General features: G+C 41.9%; 1 protein-coding gene across 3 annotated transcripts in view; it reads left to right on the forward strand.

Moving 5' to 3' along the window:
• Window positions 1-4,384: 4,384 nt before the first annotated feature.
• The window catches only part of SETX (senataxin), a 41,209-nt gene continuing 25,238 nt past the window's right edge, over window positions 4,385-20,355 (forward strand). For all 3 annotated transcript variants that reach the window (XM_090021763.1, XM_090021764.1, XM_090021765.1), the window contains exons 1-8: window positions 4,385-4,518; window positions 10,819-10,999; window positions 12,167-12,377; window positions 12,582-12,691; window positions 15,488-15,707; window positions 17,411-17,530; window positions 19,016-19,187; window positions 20,122-20,212. In XM_090021763.1, the coding sequence (XP_089877889.1) occupies window positions 10,820-10,999; window positions 12,167-12,377; window positions 12,582-12,691; window positions 15,488-15,707; window positions 17,411-17,530; window positions 19,016-19,187; window positions 20,122-20,212 (1,104 nt within the window). In that variant the 5' untranslated portion in view covers window positions 4,385-4,518; window position 10,819. The remainder of the gene's footprint in view (window positions 4,519-10,818; window positions 11,000-12,166; window positions 12,378-12,581; window positions 12,692-15,487; window positions 15,708-17,410; window positions 17,531-19,015; window positions 19,188-20,121; window positions 20,213-20,355) is intronic.

Consider the following 20,355-nt stretch of genomic DNA (forward strand, 5'->3'; position numbering starts at 1 on the left):
TGCCAACTCGGTGAACCTCGAGGGCACCTAAAAAGCTGCCTCAATTCCGCCCCACAAGCCGCGCGCTTGTGCAACTCCGCAAAGCCCGCGGCTCCCCTAAGCGGTGCCGGAACCGCTAGCCTGGCATTTCGCCACACTGTCCAAGATGTTCACCATGAGAAGTGTTGTTTTGAAGCATCTGTATCCAGATCTTACGCTGTTCAGCTTGACCCATGCTTCTCTGTCAAGGTGGTGCCCCATGCGAGACTTGTTTGGTGTTGGTATAGAGTCTCCCTTACTGACTTTTGACTCTTCCTCCCCTCCCTTCCCTGCTCTACCTTTTTGTTTTCCTAATTTCTGCTCATTTACATTCTCACTGACATCCTATTACACTTTTAGCTTCTTTCATTCCTTGGAGTCTCAGAACAGCAGAGACGTCCTATGCCTGAAGAAGGGTGATTGCACCCAAAAGCTTGCAAAGAACTTTTTTCCCAGCTACTCGGTTTAATAAAAGATATCACATCTACCCAAAGAGCTTTGCCTGCCTATGTCCTTAGACCAACATGGCTACAAGCAAAAACCCAGCACATGTCAGTGCTCAGTGTCTTTTCCAGTTCTGTCATGTGTGTTCCTTGGGCTTCTATGGCTACATCATCAGCATGCATGTGTCATTTAAGTGGTATATGCAGGAAGTCTGAGCACTAACCCCTGGGGGATTCCGTTCTTCAAATCTGTACTCTGCTTTTTTTCTCCTTGGCTGTTAATGAGTTTGAATGCTCTGCTAGAGATCATGTTCATGATGGAAGCATGCAGCTCGTGGTCAGGTATCATGGAGTACCGTTTATATTTGAGGTCATACGGTGTTGTAAGTGATAGGTTGATAAAGATTGCGCCTGTTTTCTGCCTCATTTCAAATCCATTTTTCTTGTCAGATGTAAGTAATGTCATTTGGTCAGCAGTACACCGCTTTTCTCAAAACCCTGTTTGTTCTTTTGAGGGTCGGGGGGCAGGGGTCAGTGATTCTATTAAGGATTAGGCACCCCATGAATTTGTATGTAACATGAAGTAGTAAGGTGAGTTGGCAGCTCTGTGGATCCTCTGGTGGTTTATTGGGTTTAAGGATACATAACTGTTTATCTTGTATAATTAAAATATTTTCTGTAACTGATTGCTTCTTGTAGGCAATATAGAAAAAGAGGGAAAAAAATCTAAACCCAGACTTAATATAAACTTTTAATTGTCTCTATTTTAAATGGAATTTGTATTGGAGTTACAAAGAAAACTTTCTCCTTTGACATGGAGCATAAACCAAGAACAGTTGCAAATAAAAGGTCATGATTTTTTGTCCAGTTAGTCGGTTCCTTAATATTTCTTGGGCAAGGAACTGGTCAGACAGTAAACATTTTCAGAACTGTTAGAAGTGTGAGAATGCAGGTGAATGAAGGGTACTGAATAATTATTTTTATGCCAAGTCATGTAATCTGGCAACTGATTTCAGAGGCATAGGCTGGGATAAAATTCCCCTGCACTTATTGTTCTTTCCCACTCTTCCTTTGATGCATCTTGAGGGTTGTGCCACTATGATTATAGCAATAGGCATTTAAAGGAAAATGTTGCTTAAATGGAAACTTTCCAAACTACCCACCAGCCAAAGTTGAGTTGTTTCAAAGATGCAGAGTGTGTGCTTCTTTGTAATCACTGAGATGTGGAACAGGACTGACTTCCCTACTTGCCAGGAAGAGCCTGGGAAGCTAATAGAGAGTATGAACATGAGGTACTTATGCTGGCTCCATCACGTCCAGGTCTCTGGATCATAGTTACGTGTCTAATCCCACTTGAGCTTGAGAACTACAAGATGATGAGTTCAATTTTGCATCTGAAGTATTTTGCATATCTTTTATTTTTGTATTGATTAACAGGAAGACAGCTGTGCTTTATTATTTTAAGGTGTAACTGTACAGAGTGTGTGTGAGTGCTTGTAGAGAAAATTAAAGCTTGATTGCCAGATTGAACCAACCGTAAAATTTGGTCTTGTTTAAATCGTTGCATCAGTCTGCTCATATGTTTTTTTATGAAAGCACCTAGAAGCTGTCAGTGATAATGCCTGCATATCACCGTGTTAAAACTGGGAGGTAAGGAAGCCATTCGGTGAGCATACATAACTGTGCAATCTAAAGATGATCTTAGATTTAACTGAAAAAAGTAATTGAAAGATAACAGGATAATTTAGCTAAATAGTCACACGGTCAACTAGCTAAGATGGTTGTACTGTTATAGATAATATCCTCACTGGGATTTATCATTAAATTAGTAGTCTCATTTAGATAGCCTGTTTTAGGTTCCATAAGAACGTAACTGATAGATTTTCATTCACTGTTAGTTTGTTTTTGGTTATTGATTTTAATCTGACCTTAATTTGACTATTGTGCTGCTTGATCTTTAATTTAATTTAGCATGCTTGTAGTTTAACTGGTATTTTCCTGATTTTTAGCTTTTATTACTTACACTTACGTATATAGTGTCACATTTCTTTCAATGAACCACTGGACCAGAACCACTGAGTGTTAGCTAATTTCCTTAGGAGCCCTCCTTGCTTCCTTTTAAATTAACGTCTGTGGTTCTCACCTATGGCTCTTAATGAAGGCATACACATAAATTTAAAACAGTCATCTTCTGAAACAAACTCAGGTTTAGTAAAATAAATATCACTTAAATTGTTTGTTCTCTGTTCCAGTGTAAAGCAGAACAGAGAACAAACTTGTAACACAGTATTTGAATAAACATGAAGCTCAAGTAAGACAAGAACTAATCAACTAGAGCCAATATCCAGAGTCTTCAGTATAGGGAGCTGTTTAGGGCAGCTCTGCCAGTTACGCCCTTTAACAGGGGCTGAAAGACAGGCTGCTTGCCTGCCTAGTGGTGGTAAGAGAGGGGTTGGAGAGCATCCCACAATACAACACCCCTCTCCGGTAGCTGATCAGGGGACATGGAGAAATATGGAATTATGAACTACTTCCCATCTCCCTATAAATGGGCCTTAAAAGAAATGGGTGGTAGAAAAGAAAAAATGAAGAAAAAAAGGACAGACCAATACTGAAACAGTAGTAAAACCTGAATTATGAGAGAGTCAATAATAGCAAGGACCTGTCTAGCTTGCTGTATTATGCATGAGACCACAATGGCTCAATCAGCAGTAAGAAGGCATAATTGTGTCCTGTAAAACTCAGGCATTTCTAATAAATGGGTAGTTGAATATGTTCTCCTGGAACAGGGAAGAGCTGAATGGTGTTGCAACGAAAAGCCTGGTATGTGCAGAAATGGCAAAGGCTGAGAGAGAGAGAGGTTACAAGTGAGGTGTTTGCAGCCTGTTGAGACCCTTTCAGGTCGGAGAAGCGTTAGCATGGTCAATGCCAGTCCCTGCATTCCGGGATGATCTCTGCCACGGCTCGTTGGTGGGTCTTGGGATGACTGAAAAGTCCAATCCTTGAGCTACAAATCTGTTTGCGGAAGCCACAGGTCTTTCCACAGGAGAGATGAGGATGTAGGCTGGGGTTGTTCTCCTTTTGGTCTTTCCTAGTGGGGTCTAAGTGTACAAATAAGAGCTACGGAAAGAGGCTAATAGTAACAGGGAAAACTGTTAAATGTAATGAAGCCCTCCTCATGCTGCTGGTGGCCTGTGCCCAGGGGGCAGAAACAGCTTTTCTGCCACCTCTGGTTCAGAGCTCCACCCTGGAGCAAGCTGCCTTGCTTTTCTGTGCCTGCCATGTGGATAGGGATGCCCTCTGGGGACAGCGGAGACAGCTGCGAGAAGGCGGTTGAACAGCAGGCGTTTACTCTGGGTCTGCCAATGAACACCCACGGCACCCCTGCTGCCTGCAGAGGTACCCTGGGCCTGGCGAGGTTCGTTGCCAAGGCCTGGGCAGAGGTGCCGAGGCCCCCGAGTGGTCACAGGCAGGCAGGGAGAGAGGCCTGACGATCCCCTGTGGCAGGCAGGGGAAAAATTATATTTTTCTCGGGAAAATCTCATTCTTTTGAGGCCCAGCCTTTCAATCTGGGCGTTTTGGGGGCTTTCCAGCAGTCTAGCCCCTGGCCATCCTGCTGCTATTGGCGTGAGCCTGAGCCAGTTGCCTCCTTGGCTGGGCCTCAGTTTCCCCATCCTTACAATGGGGACAAGCCCCCATATCCCCGAAGGAGGGGTTGCCTACAGACTCCTCTTTTCTAGGGGGAGGAGGAAGCACTCGCGAAACATAAACCTAATGCAGTTACAGTCCAGCCCCGATCCCCAGCATGCGACTGGCCCTTTAAGAAGAGGTTGCGCTCGCTCTGCTTCAACCTCCGCTCTGCGTAACGTCAGCGCCACGTGACATCTTCCTGCAGGGGGCAGGGCGTCCGTGAGGACAACAAACTCACTTCCGCCCGCGGGCGCCCGGCGGGGCCGGAAGTGAGGGCGGAGAGAGGGCAGCGCGGGTGGCGTGAGGGGAACTGAGGCGGCGGTGGCGGCCGGGCCATGGCGGCGGGGTAGCGCCACGGCGGGAGGAGGTGAGCTCGCCCCACCACCCGGCCGCACTCCCGGGGGTGGGGCGGACACGCAGCCCGGCCCTGCTCCGCCTCCCGTGGGGATGGGATGGATAGGGGTCGTCTCGGGCCGTCGCTGCTGCGGTTTGAATCCCGCGCGGGGCAGCTCCGCGGGCCCCGCCCGCACCGGCTCCTTCAGCTCCAGCGACGTGCTCCTGGCAGGACACTGTGCTTTAATGAGAGCGAATTGCAAGTGAATTACCCACCCGCGCCACTGCACGCTTCCCCTCCACCTTGTCTTGCAATTTAAATTTCTCACAAGTTTTCAGTTTAATTTTCCTGCAAAATTTCTTGCAATTTAATTTCCTTACCGTTCACTTTTCTGCAATTCACGAGGAAAGCCCAGGCTGGGGCAAGTGTGCCAAGGCTGTGCACGCAGGGCGGTTCAGGACCAGCCACTCTCTGCCTGGGGATGTGTGGAGGCAGGGCTCCTTTAGTATCTCGCTTACTGGAGGCTTGTGGGGGTGCCCAGCAGTCCTGGGCCTGAGGGGAAAGCGGAGGCAGGCTGAGTGCCAGAGGGAAGATGAGAGGCCTGGCAGCAGGCTGATCCTCAAAGGGAAGAGCCCTGCTGTGCACCTGGGGGGATGGAGGAAGGCTGTGGGCCAGGGAGAGGAGTAAACGGGAGGTTTTGAGAGGCAGAGAGCAGTAGACTAGGCCAGCTAGTTAAAGGTGGGGCAGGAGAGTTCAAGAAGGGGGCAGTTATTACCTGCAGTTGGCACTAAGTGTAGGGATGTCACGAGCCATAAAGCTGCTGTCTGCCTGCAGACCAGGTTTTATACCGTCCAGTAGTTTTGAATTTCTCTGCCCTGTGTTGTCCTCTGGAGGTGTTTTGTCTTTTCCTAGGGTTGTGTGGTCCCAGAGCGTCTGCTTGTTCTGGCACTAACAGGCTTCAATCGGTGTTCACACATCTCTGGCCTTCATACTTTTCCTGTGAGTTTATTTTGGAGCATAGTTCCTGGCTTGTTTGACGCACCTAGTACTTCCGGGAGTATTTGGGACGCTAGATGACAAGTGCCACATTCTGTGATGTGCCTGTGAGACTCAGATGTGCAGTGAACAAGACCAAGGATTAAGCCTCTCCTTATGAGTAGAGAGAGGTATAGATGCTCCTCGCTTAATGCTGTAGTTACATTCTTGAAAAATGCGACTTTAAGCAAAACAATGTTAAGCGAATCCAGTGACATCACTGTAGTTGCTTACTAGCAAGTGGTGGCCAAACAACATTATAACCGAACATTGCGCAACTTGAAATGGGTATGTTCTCTAATAAATCAGTGATGTAATAATGAAACAACATTAACCAGGGCAACGTTAAGTGAGGAGTACCTGTAGTTGGCTTGTGTTCGTCTCTGCTGCTGTTCTGCTCTGACTGTACTTAGGGCTGAGGCTTGTTGTTTAACCCCAGTTGCCCATTGTTTTTCAAACTAGTTTTTGAGACATGAAACTCTCCTTGTTTCCTCTCGTATCTGGGTGATTGTCCTGAAGGCTCTTGTTCTACCTCAGACCTTGTATTTTCCTGATGGCCTTGTTGGCCATGCTGGGCTTCACTGTTACCTCTAGTCAAAACAGGAAGTTTCAACAAAAGACAGCATCAAGGAGCACTGTTTTTCTAGCCTGGTCACACCTCTGGGCTGTGTATCTTTGTGGTTAAAATATCAGTGATTTTGCCTCGGTGTGCATTCAGTTAATGGAGATACCAAGTCTTGTTAAAGTTGCAAAGTCAAAACAAGCTGTAAAGGGATTTCCAGTTTTTGCCTTATAGCGTAGATTGGCCTTGAATTAGTTTCAGGCATAATTTGGTTACTGTTATGACCATTATTAAGTGAAAAGTGTCATATAATCTTCTAAATTTATTTAAGATAATTAGATTCCTAACGTATATATTTATAGGACCATAGTCTCTCATTCTTCTTTCATATGGTTGCCTTGGAGCAACAATTACAAGTCCAGTTTAAGGTTAGATAACCAGTCTAAAGCTCTTGAGGAAAGGGTGTGTTTCTCTGCAATGTCTCTATCAAATTTGTATAGAGGGCAGACTGTTATGTCCATGGTTTGATCAGGATTGCCGCAGTCACAGTCTGCAGCACGCATAGTACACCATCCGTGCATCAGGTGACTGCAGCAGCCATACTCGGTTGACATCCGATTTAGAGTCTTCCATGTTTTTCGCAGGTCAAAACCAGGAGGCTTTAATGTTGGGTTGGAAATTAGATGTTTATTCTAAGTGGTGGTTTCATTCCATGCTTTCCTCCAAGCTTCTGCACTATTGTGTCCTACAAAGGCTTGTACACCTGTCTGCAGAGATTTCTAGGAGACCAAGCGGTAAGCTGGGAGGTTTTTTAAATCTCTATGGTTGGGGAGGTCTGGGTTGTCATTCGCATGGGCAACCTCTTTGTATGTACCTTTGTTGCAGCAAGTGTCTGGAGGAGCAGTATTGGCTAGCATGGGTAATCATTGAATTGGTATAGATTTCAGGGTTCCGGTGGCAGCACACATTGCAAACTTTAATTGGACATCCACACATTTGGTAAGAGAGCTAGCAGCCTAGACAGGTTCACACAAATTGGCTGTCGAAAAGACTGGTGCTATTGCATGGGTGCAAAGTACTTCTGCAGCCCATTCCGACAAATTTTTGCACTACGTTTATCGGTCTCGATCTTCGCACCTGTTTTTTGAAGATGGTTATCAAAGGTTAAGGCGTGGATGAGTGTTATGTAACTTTTCTCTGCAAAACGTGACATTGAGATGAGCTTGTGCTTTGTGGTTGTTGAGGTGAAATGCTGAAATGAGAGACTTAGTTGTATTTGGTTATAGCTTCCACTTGCAGAAACATTCTGCCATTATTGAGAGGTTTAATATTAGTGTGTCTTCAGTCTCTTTGAAGGTCTGTGCCTGTGTAGTTAGTGCCCAGTCATTGGCATATACCCATTTGCTTGAAGAGGTAGTGGGCATATCGCTTATATAAATATTGAGAGTTGGGGCAAGAATACTTCCCTGTGGGGGCCATTATTTGGGGTCCTTGGTCTGCTCACTTTATCTTGGAGGTAGATACACAGCTGTCGATTACCCAGAAATGTCCACAAAGATGGGAGCAGCCTAGCACAAGGGAGAAGGTGGGACAATTTTAGCAGCAGACCATGCTTCCAAATAGTACCATCTGCTGCAGTCTCTCATCTGTGTTCACTCAATAATTTGGATAGATTAAGTAGGTTACGAACAGACTTTAAAACTGGATCAACAAACTTTAAAAATGGATTCCCCTTTAAAGGAGAAAAATGTGGGAAACCATGGCTTTTCCATTGTGGGCTGCCAGAGTTCCAGCCTGCAAGGGGCTGCCTGGGGCCTCCCAGTCCCCCCCCCCCCATGTCCCCCACACTCACCCCCTGCCCCACACACTGGGGGCCTGGTGCCTGGGAGGGGTAGGGGCAGCGGATTGGGAGTGAGAGGTACTGGGTTGGGACTGGCCATCAGTGTTGACAAATGGTACAAAAAGGGTTGAGAACCACTGGACTAGAGGTCCCATGCTCCTGACTGTCTTGCTAAGGTTTTAGCAAAACCCTTCTTTCATCTTGCCCTTCCTAGAAGGAGATAAATATTGAAGATAAGATAGTACCAGCCTTAGTTGGACTGCCAAAAATATAACGAACAGGGAGTTTCAAGGCCCTTGCAGATCATGTGGAATGTCATAAGTGATATTTTTTTTCCAGGAAGATAGGGAGGCTTAACAGTGAGAGGATAACTAATTGGTATGTATACCAAAATAATGAACTAGGGTACAGCTGCATGGTTATCTCTCTGGTAACTTGTGATTGTTTTTATGTAGTCATTAGAATCTGATTGGTTTCTATAGTTATTCAAAATATTATGAAGGCTTTACATGTATAACTCCTATCATGCTTTGGACATGGAGCCCGTGTGGTTCTTCTCTGTCAGTCAGTCTGATCAGCTGGCTGACAGTGACTGAAGGCTCTCTATACATACTCACTGTGCTGTTTCTTTAAGCTTAATAGTACTGCATGCAGCAAACCAGGGATGAAGCCAAATTGTGCAAGGCTGGTACTCAGCCTATCCAGCCACTTTGAAATACTGTCATGAATGTCAGTAGACTATTTGACAGGTGAGGTGTTTCCAGATGTAAACAAGGGTGGCATACCTGCACCTTAATTTAGGAAAACTAATACAGATATCCCCAAATTTTTTAGCTGTGATATACAGATTTTAGAGGAATTTTTGTATCCTACCTTTTCTTTCCATTTATATATACAGTAAGGTCTGTGTAGCATCTATTGTAATTAGTTGTAATAAAAATATTGGGAAAGATTTTGTAGTTTTAAATTTACATGAATGTGATGTACATCTCCCCTGTGTCCAGTCGCTATATTTCTTCACACCCCAGACAAGTTCCTTATGGACAAATAATGGCCCATCACCCATAGCTTACAAACCTGTGCAAGGACCTTGGGGGTTCCTGGAAACTGTAAGAGCCTTCAATTGACAATTTAACTTCTATATTGCACTACAATAGATAGGCAAGCAGACATTATAGCAGAACTGGTCTCTTTCAAAGTGAAGTAAAACTGATAAGAAAGGTCTGCTCATTGATAAATATAGCTTGTGTGTATTGTGATGGAAGGGTTGTATGCTGACTCAGCAATAGTCTATAGATGTATATTTAATAATAGGTGTTAACCAAATGATACATTGGAATAGTTGGTGAGGTAGATAATGTCAGCATCTGGCCTCTGAATTTTTTAGAAACATTGTCACTTTGTAAAAAATATGTAGGAATGCTGACAAAGATTGCCAATTTGGGAGAATCTTGGTTTTATTCAAGTAATGGAATAGGTACTTTGATGTCAGTTGGTTAAAAACTTTGCCATATATTAGTCTATTAAAAAACTTTCATAGCATCCTTGTTGATTTTTCTAGGATTTGCTGGAATCTTTCACAGCCACTACTATTTAAACCATTTAGTGCCTGTTCACCAGCAGCTTCTTTCTGTGTGCCAGCGATCATCGTATGGCATCAAATTGTTCCTCGCTTGGTTTTACAACAGGCTTGTAAGTTTTAATTATTAGAGATTAATCATAACTAAGACCAATTATAGGCAGTAACATACTTGGTATTTTCTCAAGACCTAAATTATTTACCTTCTACTCCATGCATATGTTTACACTTCTACAGATTTGTGAAGTGGTATAATACTGCTTCAGATCAAGGATGTTTTCAGTCAAATGATGAACTCTCTTGAAGCATCAGTTCTTCATTGCTTAAACAGCTGTAAGTTCCCCCCACCCCTAGAAACACATGCCCTTTCTCAATAAGCAGGTACCTTTTGGAAAGTGATGCTAATAAATTAGATCACTGTCTTAACTGGTAAGCAGACAGAATGATTAAGGTACCGGAAGCTTCAAAATTGGTATAGCATGTCTGTTTAACACTAATAAAAGCTGATACTAATACTGTCTTTTATGTTGAACAAATGCAATTACACAAATAGAGACGAACTTGCAAGTTGTATACATATCTATTCTAAATCGTCTTCCCCTGTTAGTTTTTTCAGAATGGTAGCATTTGGTTTACATTGTTTTGCTGTTAGATGGGAAACTGGGAGTAGTGGTAGGTATTTGTGATGGTGGCTTATGATATTTGCTTATTTAATCTTGATGGTCATTAGTTGATACAAATTATTTTCTCTTTATACCTTTGAAATCCTTTTCATTTTTAAACAATGGAGCTGCGTTAGCTTTGAAAACATTAGGGAGGTGAGAGAGAATAAGTTTTTGCAGGCTATTCTGATATTACGTATACTTGCATTGTGTATACATTGAGAGTTCATAAGCCTGTTATGGCTCACAGTTTGGGAGCTTTTTGTTTCATGCAATGTGAATTTTCATGCCATTGTTAACTATATGCAAGAATTATAATACTTAGATCATTTTCTTAGTAGGTAATTTCCCTTTTAATATTTAAGCTTTTCATTCTCTTGCATATGTCAGTGGGAGTTGCAAGTGTTCAAAAGCTAGAGGCATGAGACCATGCTTATTTTAGGGGTTTGCATATGGATTTAGATGCGTAAACTCAGGCCCTTGTATTTGACAATCTTGGTTATAATGCATTTAACTCATATCAGTTACAATAGAGGATTACAGGAATCCGTAGCTTCCCTTAGCAGGTGAGACACCTCACTGAAATTGGATGTTGTTACTCATAGACTTAAAGTTACTAACTCCTTTTTTTGCTTTTCTGCACATGTATCTGTAGAATGAGCATATGTCGTTGGTGTACGCCCGGTGCTTCCTGCACCACTGACTTCCTGAGCAACTACGCTTCCAAACGGTTGCCCCCTGAAGATCTTGCAGCGGCCAGCGATGATCTCTGTTACTGCCTGGAGTGTGTGGTTGAATACCACAAGGCAAGGGATGAAGTGCCTTCCTTGCATGAGGTAATTAAGAAATGTGACTCCTATTGCCCTTTCTTTATTAAATAATGCCCTTTATTGAGTTATTTTTGAACTGCTGAGAATCTCAAAGTGGTTAGGCCTGAGTGACAGAAGTGAATTTTTGTGAAGGAGTTGTATTTCTCTGACCATTAATTCTATTTTCATATAAAGAGAGAGGTTGCCCAGAGTTTTGCCTATTTTATCAATTCAGATACACAAGTGAAAAAAAAACAGTGGAAATCTGGTGAATGCAAACGTGAAGAATGAAACTGGCTCTATTCATCTCTATTCATCTTTCCGTGATGTCAAAGCTGAAAAGAAACCAAACAAACTCAAACTTCCCCTCTGGTCCTCTTTCTCCATCGTTCAACCTATTTTTGTTTTTAGCCTTCCATCTTTCTTCTACCCTTTTCTGCTTCGCTTAAGTTTAAGAGGCTTGATTATGCAGTCTTGTGATGTTGCTCTTATGACACCAAAATAGATTCATAATCCGATTTGAGTTTTGAATCTTTTGTAATCCTATGTATATTATTTGCTAGCTAAACCTAAAGCTTCATGGATTATGCCTAATTTCAGTTATCGCAATGTTTTTAAAAATAGAATTTACCTTACAGTAAAAAATAGTACTGTTACCTGTTAGAAAATTTGAAATTAAGTTCCATTTCTATATTTTAATAATTCGGTGTGTTTTCCAAGTAGAAACATCATTTGGCACATGTTGCTTTTCTCTCTCCCACTGACTTGGTTTTGTTCACAAAACGTTATATCACCACAATTTGGACCTTAAAACTAGTGTTCCATGCTCCATAATATTCACAGTTTGTGTATAAACCAGTTCCTTTTACAGTTGTATGAAAAAACATTATTATCAATCACCTGCTGAAAATTACGTAATTTTTAACATTATTCACAAATGTTTATGCAACGGCAGTGTTTTCAGTACTATTGAAGTTAGTTTGATTAATGACTAATCTTAATGCCAAATTGAAAATGTTATACATGATCTGTGCTGAGTTTCATGTCCATCTCTAGTTCTTTTCATGCTGCCTGAAAAGTAGCTTCTCAGAACAAAATTAATGGTTCTTAAAATCTGTTCTTGGTCTCCATGTGTGATGTCAAACATCCTCCATCTCAGTGTACACAGGTGTCTGATTATTTTCCCCTGAACAGACACTGTGGGAGTTGGAAACCTCCCGTCTTATTGCCCACATGGAGAAGTCCATGAAGGAAGAAATTGAAGAGGACGATGAATTGTTTATAGTAGACGAGAATGGGGAAACACAGCTGTCTGGTTGTACTGGCCCAGATTTTGAGAACAACCTGCGAGTACCTCTTCTAGAAATACTGAAATATCCATATTTGCTGCTACATAAGCGCATCGGTGAGTATCCCAAGGTGCACCCTTGCAAGAATCCAGTATTGCCATTAATGCAGGAAGTGAAAATAGTTGTTAGTCACAGTATTAACATAATGGTAATTTTTCCTAAGTGCTAATATAATTCTGCTTGTATTTTTTTTTTTTTTGTACTTCAGTATAATACTACCCAAAACTACCTTTAACCTCCCCATGTCTTTACTTGTTTAGGTGAGCTGTGTGTTGAGGCTCTCTGTAAAATGGAGCAAGCTAACAGCTCCTTTCAGGTCTTTGAGAAACATCCGGGGATTTATCTACTCTTGGTACACCCCAATGAAGTGGTGAGTTGTTATTCTTAAAAACAAGATTATTAATGCATTTGAGCTTTTGTTGGGGCACCTCTTTTGTTGGTTTCGATGCTGTTCTGGTCTACTTTACTTTTTGGCAAGAACAGTGAGTCTGCTATTCTGAAGTTCAAACACTTCTTGTATAGATAACCCATGGAAGCATTAGGAGTAGGGTTGTAGAACAAGTGGATCATTAGGTTTATGTTCCCAGGCATGCTGTCCATGACTAAAAGTAGATGTTCTCTTAAAAAAAGAGGAGGAAAATGTTGCATATTAGTATTATGTTAGAACATTAAAAAAGTCACCTGAACCATCTTGAGTGTTATGAGCCATTCCCAGTCACCAACGGAGTTAAGCAGGGCTGTGTGTTGGCCCGAACTCTCTTCAGTATGATGTTCTCTGCCATGCTTACAGATGCCTTTTGTGACTGTGACACTGGGATTGATATCAGTTACCGGACTGAGGGCAAACTCTTCAATTTGAGGAGACTACAGGTGAAGACAAAGTTACAGGAAGTGTCCATGATCTTCTGTTTTCTGATGACTGTTCCCTGAATGCCAAATCTGACTCTGATATGCAGTGGAGTATGGACCATTTCTCTTCAGCTTGTGACAACTTTGGTCTCGCAATCAACACTAAGACAGAAGTGATACACCAGGAAAGTCTTGCATAGAGCCTACCATCACAATAAATGACCAAACCCTCCAGACAATAGACAAATTCACCTATCTTGGTAGTATACCATCATGTGCAGTTCATATCAACGATGAAACCAATGCAAGAATTGCTAAGGCAAGTGTGGCTTTCAGCTGATTAATGCTTCTGCGCTCCCACACTTCTGCACATAATCAACAAATAAAACTGAAGGTCTGCAAAGCCATTGTGTTGCCAGTCCTGCTTATGCATGCAAAATCTGGGAGGGGTGCAGATGCCATGCTTTGAAGCTGAACCACTTTCACGTGGGCTGTCTGATGAAACTAATGAGGATAAGATGGTAAGACAAGGTCCCAGACACTGAGGTTCTTATTCAGGCAGGCATTCCAAGCATCTGCACTCTGATGAATTCACAGTTGAGATGGGCAGGTCATGTCACCATGATGTCAAATGAGCAACTGCCAAAGATCTTTTATGGTGAGCTAAAGAAGGGAAAGCACTCTCAGGGAGGTCAGAGGAAATGCTTCAAAGACTCCCTCAAGTCATCCCTGAAACATTTCAGCATTGACCTGAAGTCCTGGGAAGATCTTGCTCATAATCGTTCCACCAGGGGAAGCCTTCTCCATACTCAAGCTACCATTTAGCTGAGCAGAGAAGAACTGCTGACGCAGAGCAGAAGCACAAACAGTGCAGATCTCACAACAGCAGCATGTCCACCGTTGATCAAGCAACCCAAAGCAGCATCTCTTGCTCAGTGTGCCAGGGACAGTTCAAAGCACAAATTGGCCTGATCTGCCATTCATGTGTTCACAGAAACCAAACCAAAAAGTGATGTCATGGTCATCTTCAAATTCAAAGGACTAACAACAACATCAGAATATTGAAAAATCATATTAAAGCTATCCGAACTGACTTTGCTTCTGTAATTTGCCATGAGAAAAAATTGAGATAATAATCAAAATTCAGTAATATTCTTACGGTGTTCAAATTACACAGCAGTAGAAAGCATAGGCCTTTCTGATTTTTGAACCCAGTCCCTTAAGGAAATATGAAAAAGTGTTAACTTTTGTGGCCACAGATGTATTGGGGTTCAAAATATCGAGTGATTTGAACAATGGCAAGTATTACCAAAATTACAGTGTTTGTAGGTCAAATAGCATCGCATTGTCAGAAGAAGACCCAAGTTTTTAATTGCTTCAGAATTCACTCGCTTCTTTAACATCATATGGATACTACAAGGTAATTGAAACTATTGCATGGAACTGCTTGTGTGAAGCCTACAGTGAAACTGAAGGGCTAGATCTTTCTGGTAGATTAATGGCAGGAGTAAAGACTTGCGCAGTGTTGGTGATTGCAGGTTTTGGGACCTCGTACAAATGGGGTCTGGTGTCATGAACAACTGATGATAATTAGGGCTGTGAAGCTTCGGTGGCTGATTTGATTCGGCCCAATTCAGCGACCAAATTTCCAAAATCTGCCTGGAGTGAGCCATGCCTGCATTGCACCTGCCCCTGCCGTGGCTGGGCAAGCGGCAGCAGGGCATAGCCCTTGCTTCAAGCATTGCCGCACCTGCGTTCTGCGCCCCTCTGAGTCTTGCACCCCCCCACCCCAGGTGAGCTGCTTGTTCCAGCCCTAGTCCCAATCCTTCCCTCCCCTCTCTGCCCACCACAACAGACTTACCAGCTGGAGGCAGCTGTGTCCAGCATGGTGAGGACTGCTGCCTGTTTAGTTTATGGGCGAATCTCTGAAGCGGCATCAAGTCTTCGGATCTGATTCGGCTGAATCGATTTGGGACAGTGATTTGGATTTCCGAATCGAATCGCTGTCTTTCTGAATTGGCCAATCCAAAGTGAATACTTGCAGCTTTTGCACAGGCCTAATGATAATATGTCCCTTCCAAGTTGGGAAGCAAAATGTCCTCTCTTACCTCATCCCCAAGGAAGTCAATGGAATGTATACTTACTTGAGCACAGCAAGTTTGAGACAATAGCTTTGATTCTCATTTTTTAAGAACTTGCCATCAATACAAAGTATATTTTACAACCTGAGATCAGAAATGATTGTCAACCCTGCAGCTATGACATAACTATTTGTTCCTTCTAGTAATGTTGTTTTTTTTTTTTTTTTAATTTGTAGATTCGTCGGTGGGCCATCCTGACGGCAAGAAATTTGGGGAAGGTTGACAGGGATGATTACTATGATTTGCAAGAAGTGTTAACTTGTTTGTTTAAAGTCATTGAGCTGGGGCTTTTTGATAGTCCTGATATTTATTGTTCTTCAGTGATAGAGAAAGGAAAGCTCATTCTTCTTCCATCCCATTTGTATGATTCTGCCAACTACAAGAACTACTGGTTAGGTGAGTTCTACTGCTCAGAAAAAAGCTATGCCATGGGGGGGCTGGGTCACATGACTTATGACGACAGGCTGAGGGAACTGGGCTTATTTAGTCTAGAGAAGACAAGACGGAGGGGCGATTTAATAGCAGCCTTCAACTACCTGAAGGGGGTTTCAGAAGAGGATGGAGCTGGGCTGTTCTTGGTGGTGGCAGATGACAGAACAAGGAGCCACAGTCTCAACTTGCAGCAAGGGAGGTTTAAGCAAAGCTTTGTCTGGGAGGGTCTAGTTGGAGATGGTCCTGTTTTGAGTAGGGAGTTGTACTAGGTGACCTCCTTTTTTTTTTTTTTTTTCCCCCCAAGTGACAGGCCTACATGTTCATTTCTCTGAGAAGAATCCCCTGTTTCACCCTACTTTTTACTGGGCCTCCAGGTTCACGTATCCCTTGTCTTTCAAGATACTACTTCTTACAAGTCTAACTAGGTGCAACAGTTGAAAGGGAATCCTCTGAGATTTGTGACCACCTGGTAAAAACAAGTAGGAGAGAAGTTTGTTTGTTTGATTTATTTACTCATAGGATCAGAGGAAATGAGGAAAAAAACCTTCCTTCTTTCTTGACCAGTTTAAGTTACTCCTGCTTGATCTGGGGGACTCCCTTATCCCAGGATGGAAGTTTTCTTCTTTTTAAAGGCTTCTTAGTAGAAAGTTTCTGCCCCTAAATCTCCTCTAAGATTTCAGACAGGCTTTCTGAACCTGACCAAATTTGTTTATGTAATTTTGCAGAAGTGGTGGTCTTTCTCCACTGGCTTTCTGGTATTGTTTTTGAGCACTAGGCAGTTGAATTATGTCTATAGCCAGTTCTTGCAGGATTTGAACCTTTAGTAATCGAACCCAGAGATTTTAGATAATATCTAGACATTTAAACAGTTAGTAGGAGTTAATTCAGGTAATTCCCACACTTTCACCATGATTATGATTTGGAAAAGTAGGTTGTCAAAGTCATGGGGCGCATCTACAAGTGTCACTATGACAACATTGTTACTGTGCTGTGATTTAGTTCTTTAGAAAGGAAGTACTAAGTCATGGCGCAGTTGCAGCCCATACTGTGCTATATGCACAGCACATGGCTATTTTTAGCCATACTGGGGGAGCACATCACTACAGTGACGTAGCTGCTGGTCATGTGTAGATGCTTGCAGACGCTATGTTACCATAGCACAGGGGCAGGCAAAATGCGGCCTGCAGGCCAGATGTGGCCCACCAGGCCATTCTATCCGGCCTGCGGGGCCTCTAAACAATTTAGAAAATTAATATTTATCTGGCCCTGGCTGCCTGTCATGTGGCCCTTGATGGCTTGCCAAAACTCAGTAAGCGGCCCTCCACTCAAAATAACTGCCTGCCTCTGCCATAGCACATTGCTACAGTGACGTAGTATCACGTATAGACATACCTGGAGTTGACTTTGCTTGGAGTCCTTCAGTGGGAGTGGAGTCAGAGTTCTTGAAGTGAACATGATGCATCTGGATGGCAGATGGATAAAGCTGAAATTTGTTTATACTGGATACTCCAGAGTAGTCTGTTTAAAACCATTACTTTCCAGTTCTTTCAATTTTGATCACCCAGCAGTTTCCTTGTAGTGGGTTTTGGAAAGCAATACTTAGTTTGACCAAACTTAAAACAAACAAATTTGACCCAAAATATAAAGACAGGTTGCTTTCATTGCAGGTATCTGTATGCTACTAACGGTGTTGGAAGAACAAGCGATGGATTCTTTGTTGCTGGGCCCCGATAAGCAGAATGATTTCATGCAGTCTATACTTCACACCATGGAGAAACAAACAGATGGTAACTGCTGAGGCAATGATAAATAAAGATTAAATATAGAGAATGATAGTCATCTTCTGGGTGCGATATCATTCTCTAAAGAATTTACTAGTTGAACAAATTTTCAGTAGTGTAATGCCAAAGAGAGAGCTTCTAAGACTGATATGTTGTTCCTCCCATGACATACAAAACAATATTTGCATATATTTTGAGGCAAATATAAAAGAGCGAGTCTCAGAGGAACTTTGAAGATTGGAGAAAAGGTGCCCTTTGGGAATATGAGGAGGCCTATGTTAAGTGTGGGTGAGGGCAGATGTGTGGTTCTTACTGGATCATTTTCACTTGGGAAAGATCTCTACCTTTTTTCCATCTGTTATGTGATTTGGCTCTTGAGGTCTAAAATTGAGTAAGTTTCCACTTTGGCTTCACATTGTTCTGGAGTTTGTTAAAAATGAGTATCAGTTGTTCTAACCCTGACAGCTTCTTTAATTTAGAATAGATTGTCGAGAACAAGAATCTGTGCTGGCTCCTCTGAGTGTGAGGTCATCCCCTAATGCACCAACTCTGATTCCACACCTCCCCACCCCTTAACGTACTCTAGAGATCTTTGAATCTGAATCATCCTAGTTAGTTTTCTTGATGATTTTTCAAGTGCACAGGTCTGAAAATGTGCATTGAACAAATAAGTTAACAAATCTATTAGGCTGGTTCCTGTGTTCTGCCTGGTAGTGCTTAAAACAACATGCAATTTTAACAGATCTCTTTTTCTTTATAAACGTTAAACTCCAACCCAATTACTGTATATGAAGCAAGGTTTGGAGTTAAATGGTATGTATTCACTTCTTCTAGACCAAGGGTAGGAAGCAGTATCTTCGTAGTACTGACAGTAACCAGTAGGTAGGGAAGGCAGTTGCAACAGAGAAGCAAAGTGGCTGCCAAAAGAGAACTGCAGGAAAAGGAAGGTTGTCTTCAGGTGCAGCCGCCTTTTTCCTGGGTAGGAAAAGGCAAAATAAATACAGCTCTTTTTCAGATCCAGCCCTCATTCCTTGAGTATATAAGGACCCAGTAGGTAATCCTAATAATATATCATATACCCAATCCCAAATATAGTAGCAATAAAAAAAACACAAAAAACTTACTATGAAGAAAAAATTAGGCATGATATGCCTTTATGGAGATAGGAAGTATTAAAAGTTGTCATTCATGTAACTTACACACCCTTTTCCCCAAATAATTTCCCTTTGTAGGAGGGACTCTAGGGCAGGTCTCAGAAAATAGAAGCGTTTGTGTTTTCAAAGAAAGCGTTTTTAAGGCTTCCCTCATCTTGTTTAACCAGAAAGGCATTTTTAGACTGAAATATTTTTAGACAATTTTTGTAATTTACTTTTGTAACGTTTAACAAAAGCTGAGAAATAGAAATAAATTCACTTCATCTTTTGCAGACTTTAGAAATATCCAAGATGGTTGCATCTCAGCTTTTCTTGATCTTAAACTGTTACATTTCAGATGATAATGCTGATCCCTTCTGGCCAGCGCTGCACTGTTTCATGGTGATTTTGGATCAACTGGGTTCTAAAGTGTGGGGTCAACTGATTGATCCAGTCCAGGCTTTTCAAACTATAATCAACAATGTGAGCTACAACAACGAAATACAAAATATACGCAATAGCTCTAGGAGGTCAGTTCAAGTTTTTAAAAGTATGGACTTATAACCCATTACAGTACTCAGATAACATTGAAGTGGTGATTTGATCTCTTCATCTTGTCACTAATGCTCTAAAACCTGTTGGGGGGAAAATGGCAAGGAGCTAAATGAAACGTGATAAAATTTTGAGAGTTGACAGCATTGTAAATAGGATGTTATAACTCCAGCTTTTATTGTAATTTTAGATGACTGCTAATTAACTGGTGGACCTCATGTTAAATCTTTTGGATGGTTCTCACATGCGTCTTATAGAGTATCTAAAAAAAGAGTTTTAGTTTTTTTTCTGAGTGTGTTACCATTCAAAATGATGATAAAATATAATCACCAGAAATATACTTGGAAAGATAACATTGTGTCTTACATTTCTGAAGGGAAATATTTCAAGATATCGGGTATCTGTTGTTTTCCTGGAAGGTTTAGTGTTAACAGATTGACTGTTTGACACACACAAGTGTGGTTTGAGGGACATTTGTCTGGCCATACATTAGACCAGAGATTCTCAGCCAGGGTGCTGTGGTACCCTGAGGTGTTATTTAAAAAATGTTATACGCAAATAATTATTGTGCTGTATAATGGATTTTGTGCTCGTATATTAGTTGGGCTAATGACGTTTTTGTGCCTAAATCAAAGTTATTGGGTATTGTGTTTCTTCTTGGTGCTTGTCAGTCAAGTCTGCAACTTAATAATAAGGGTTCACTACAAGTGGGCACCTTTCTGTTATGCACAGACTAGAGAAACATTATCCTTTTTGAAATATTAAATATTTTCCCCAAAACACTGTATCATTTCTATCACGTAGTAGTAAAACATTGTTTGAGGAAGCAGATTTTTTTTATCCTGTCCAGTCGCATGTTACGCAAGTCGTGAGTAATTTGTACATGGTTTGAAAAAACTTATTTCTTTTTAGACCCAAAACTGAACCGGAGTCAGAGTACGGGGAGGATATGGTTACTTGTAGCCAGATTGTCTATAATTACAACACGGAAAAGCCCAAAAAGGTATAAAAGGCACATCTTTCTTTTCTTGGCTATTTTGTGAATTAGTCATTTAAGTTGCATGTATTTTACAAATGTGGTCTAAGGAAACTAACTGAAACAGACTTTGTTTGGAATTTTATGCTTTTAACATCAGTTTTTTGTAG

Source organism: Crocodylus siamensis, chromosome 11, assembly GCF_052110815.1.
Source record: "Crocodylus siamensis isolate JL-2025a chromosome 11, ASM5211081v1, whole genome shotgun sequence".
In the NCBI taxonomy this organism is placed as follows: domain Eukaryota; kingdom Metazoa; phylum Chordata; order Crocodylia; family Crocodylidae; genus Crocodylus; species Crocodylus siamensis.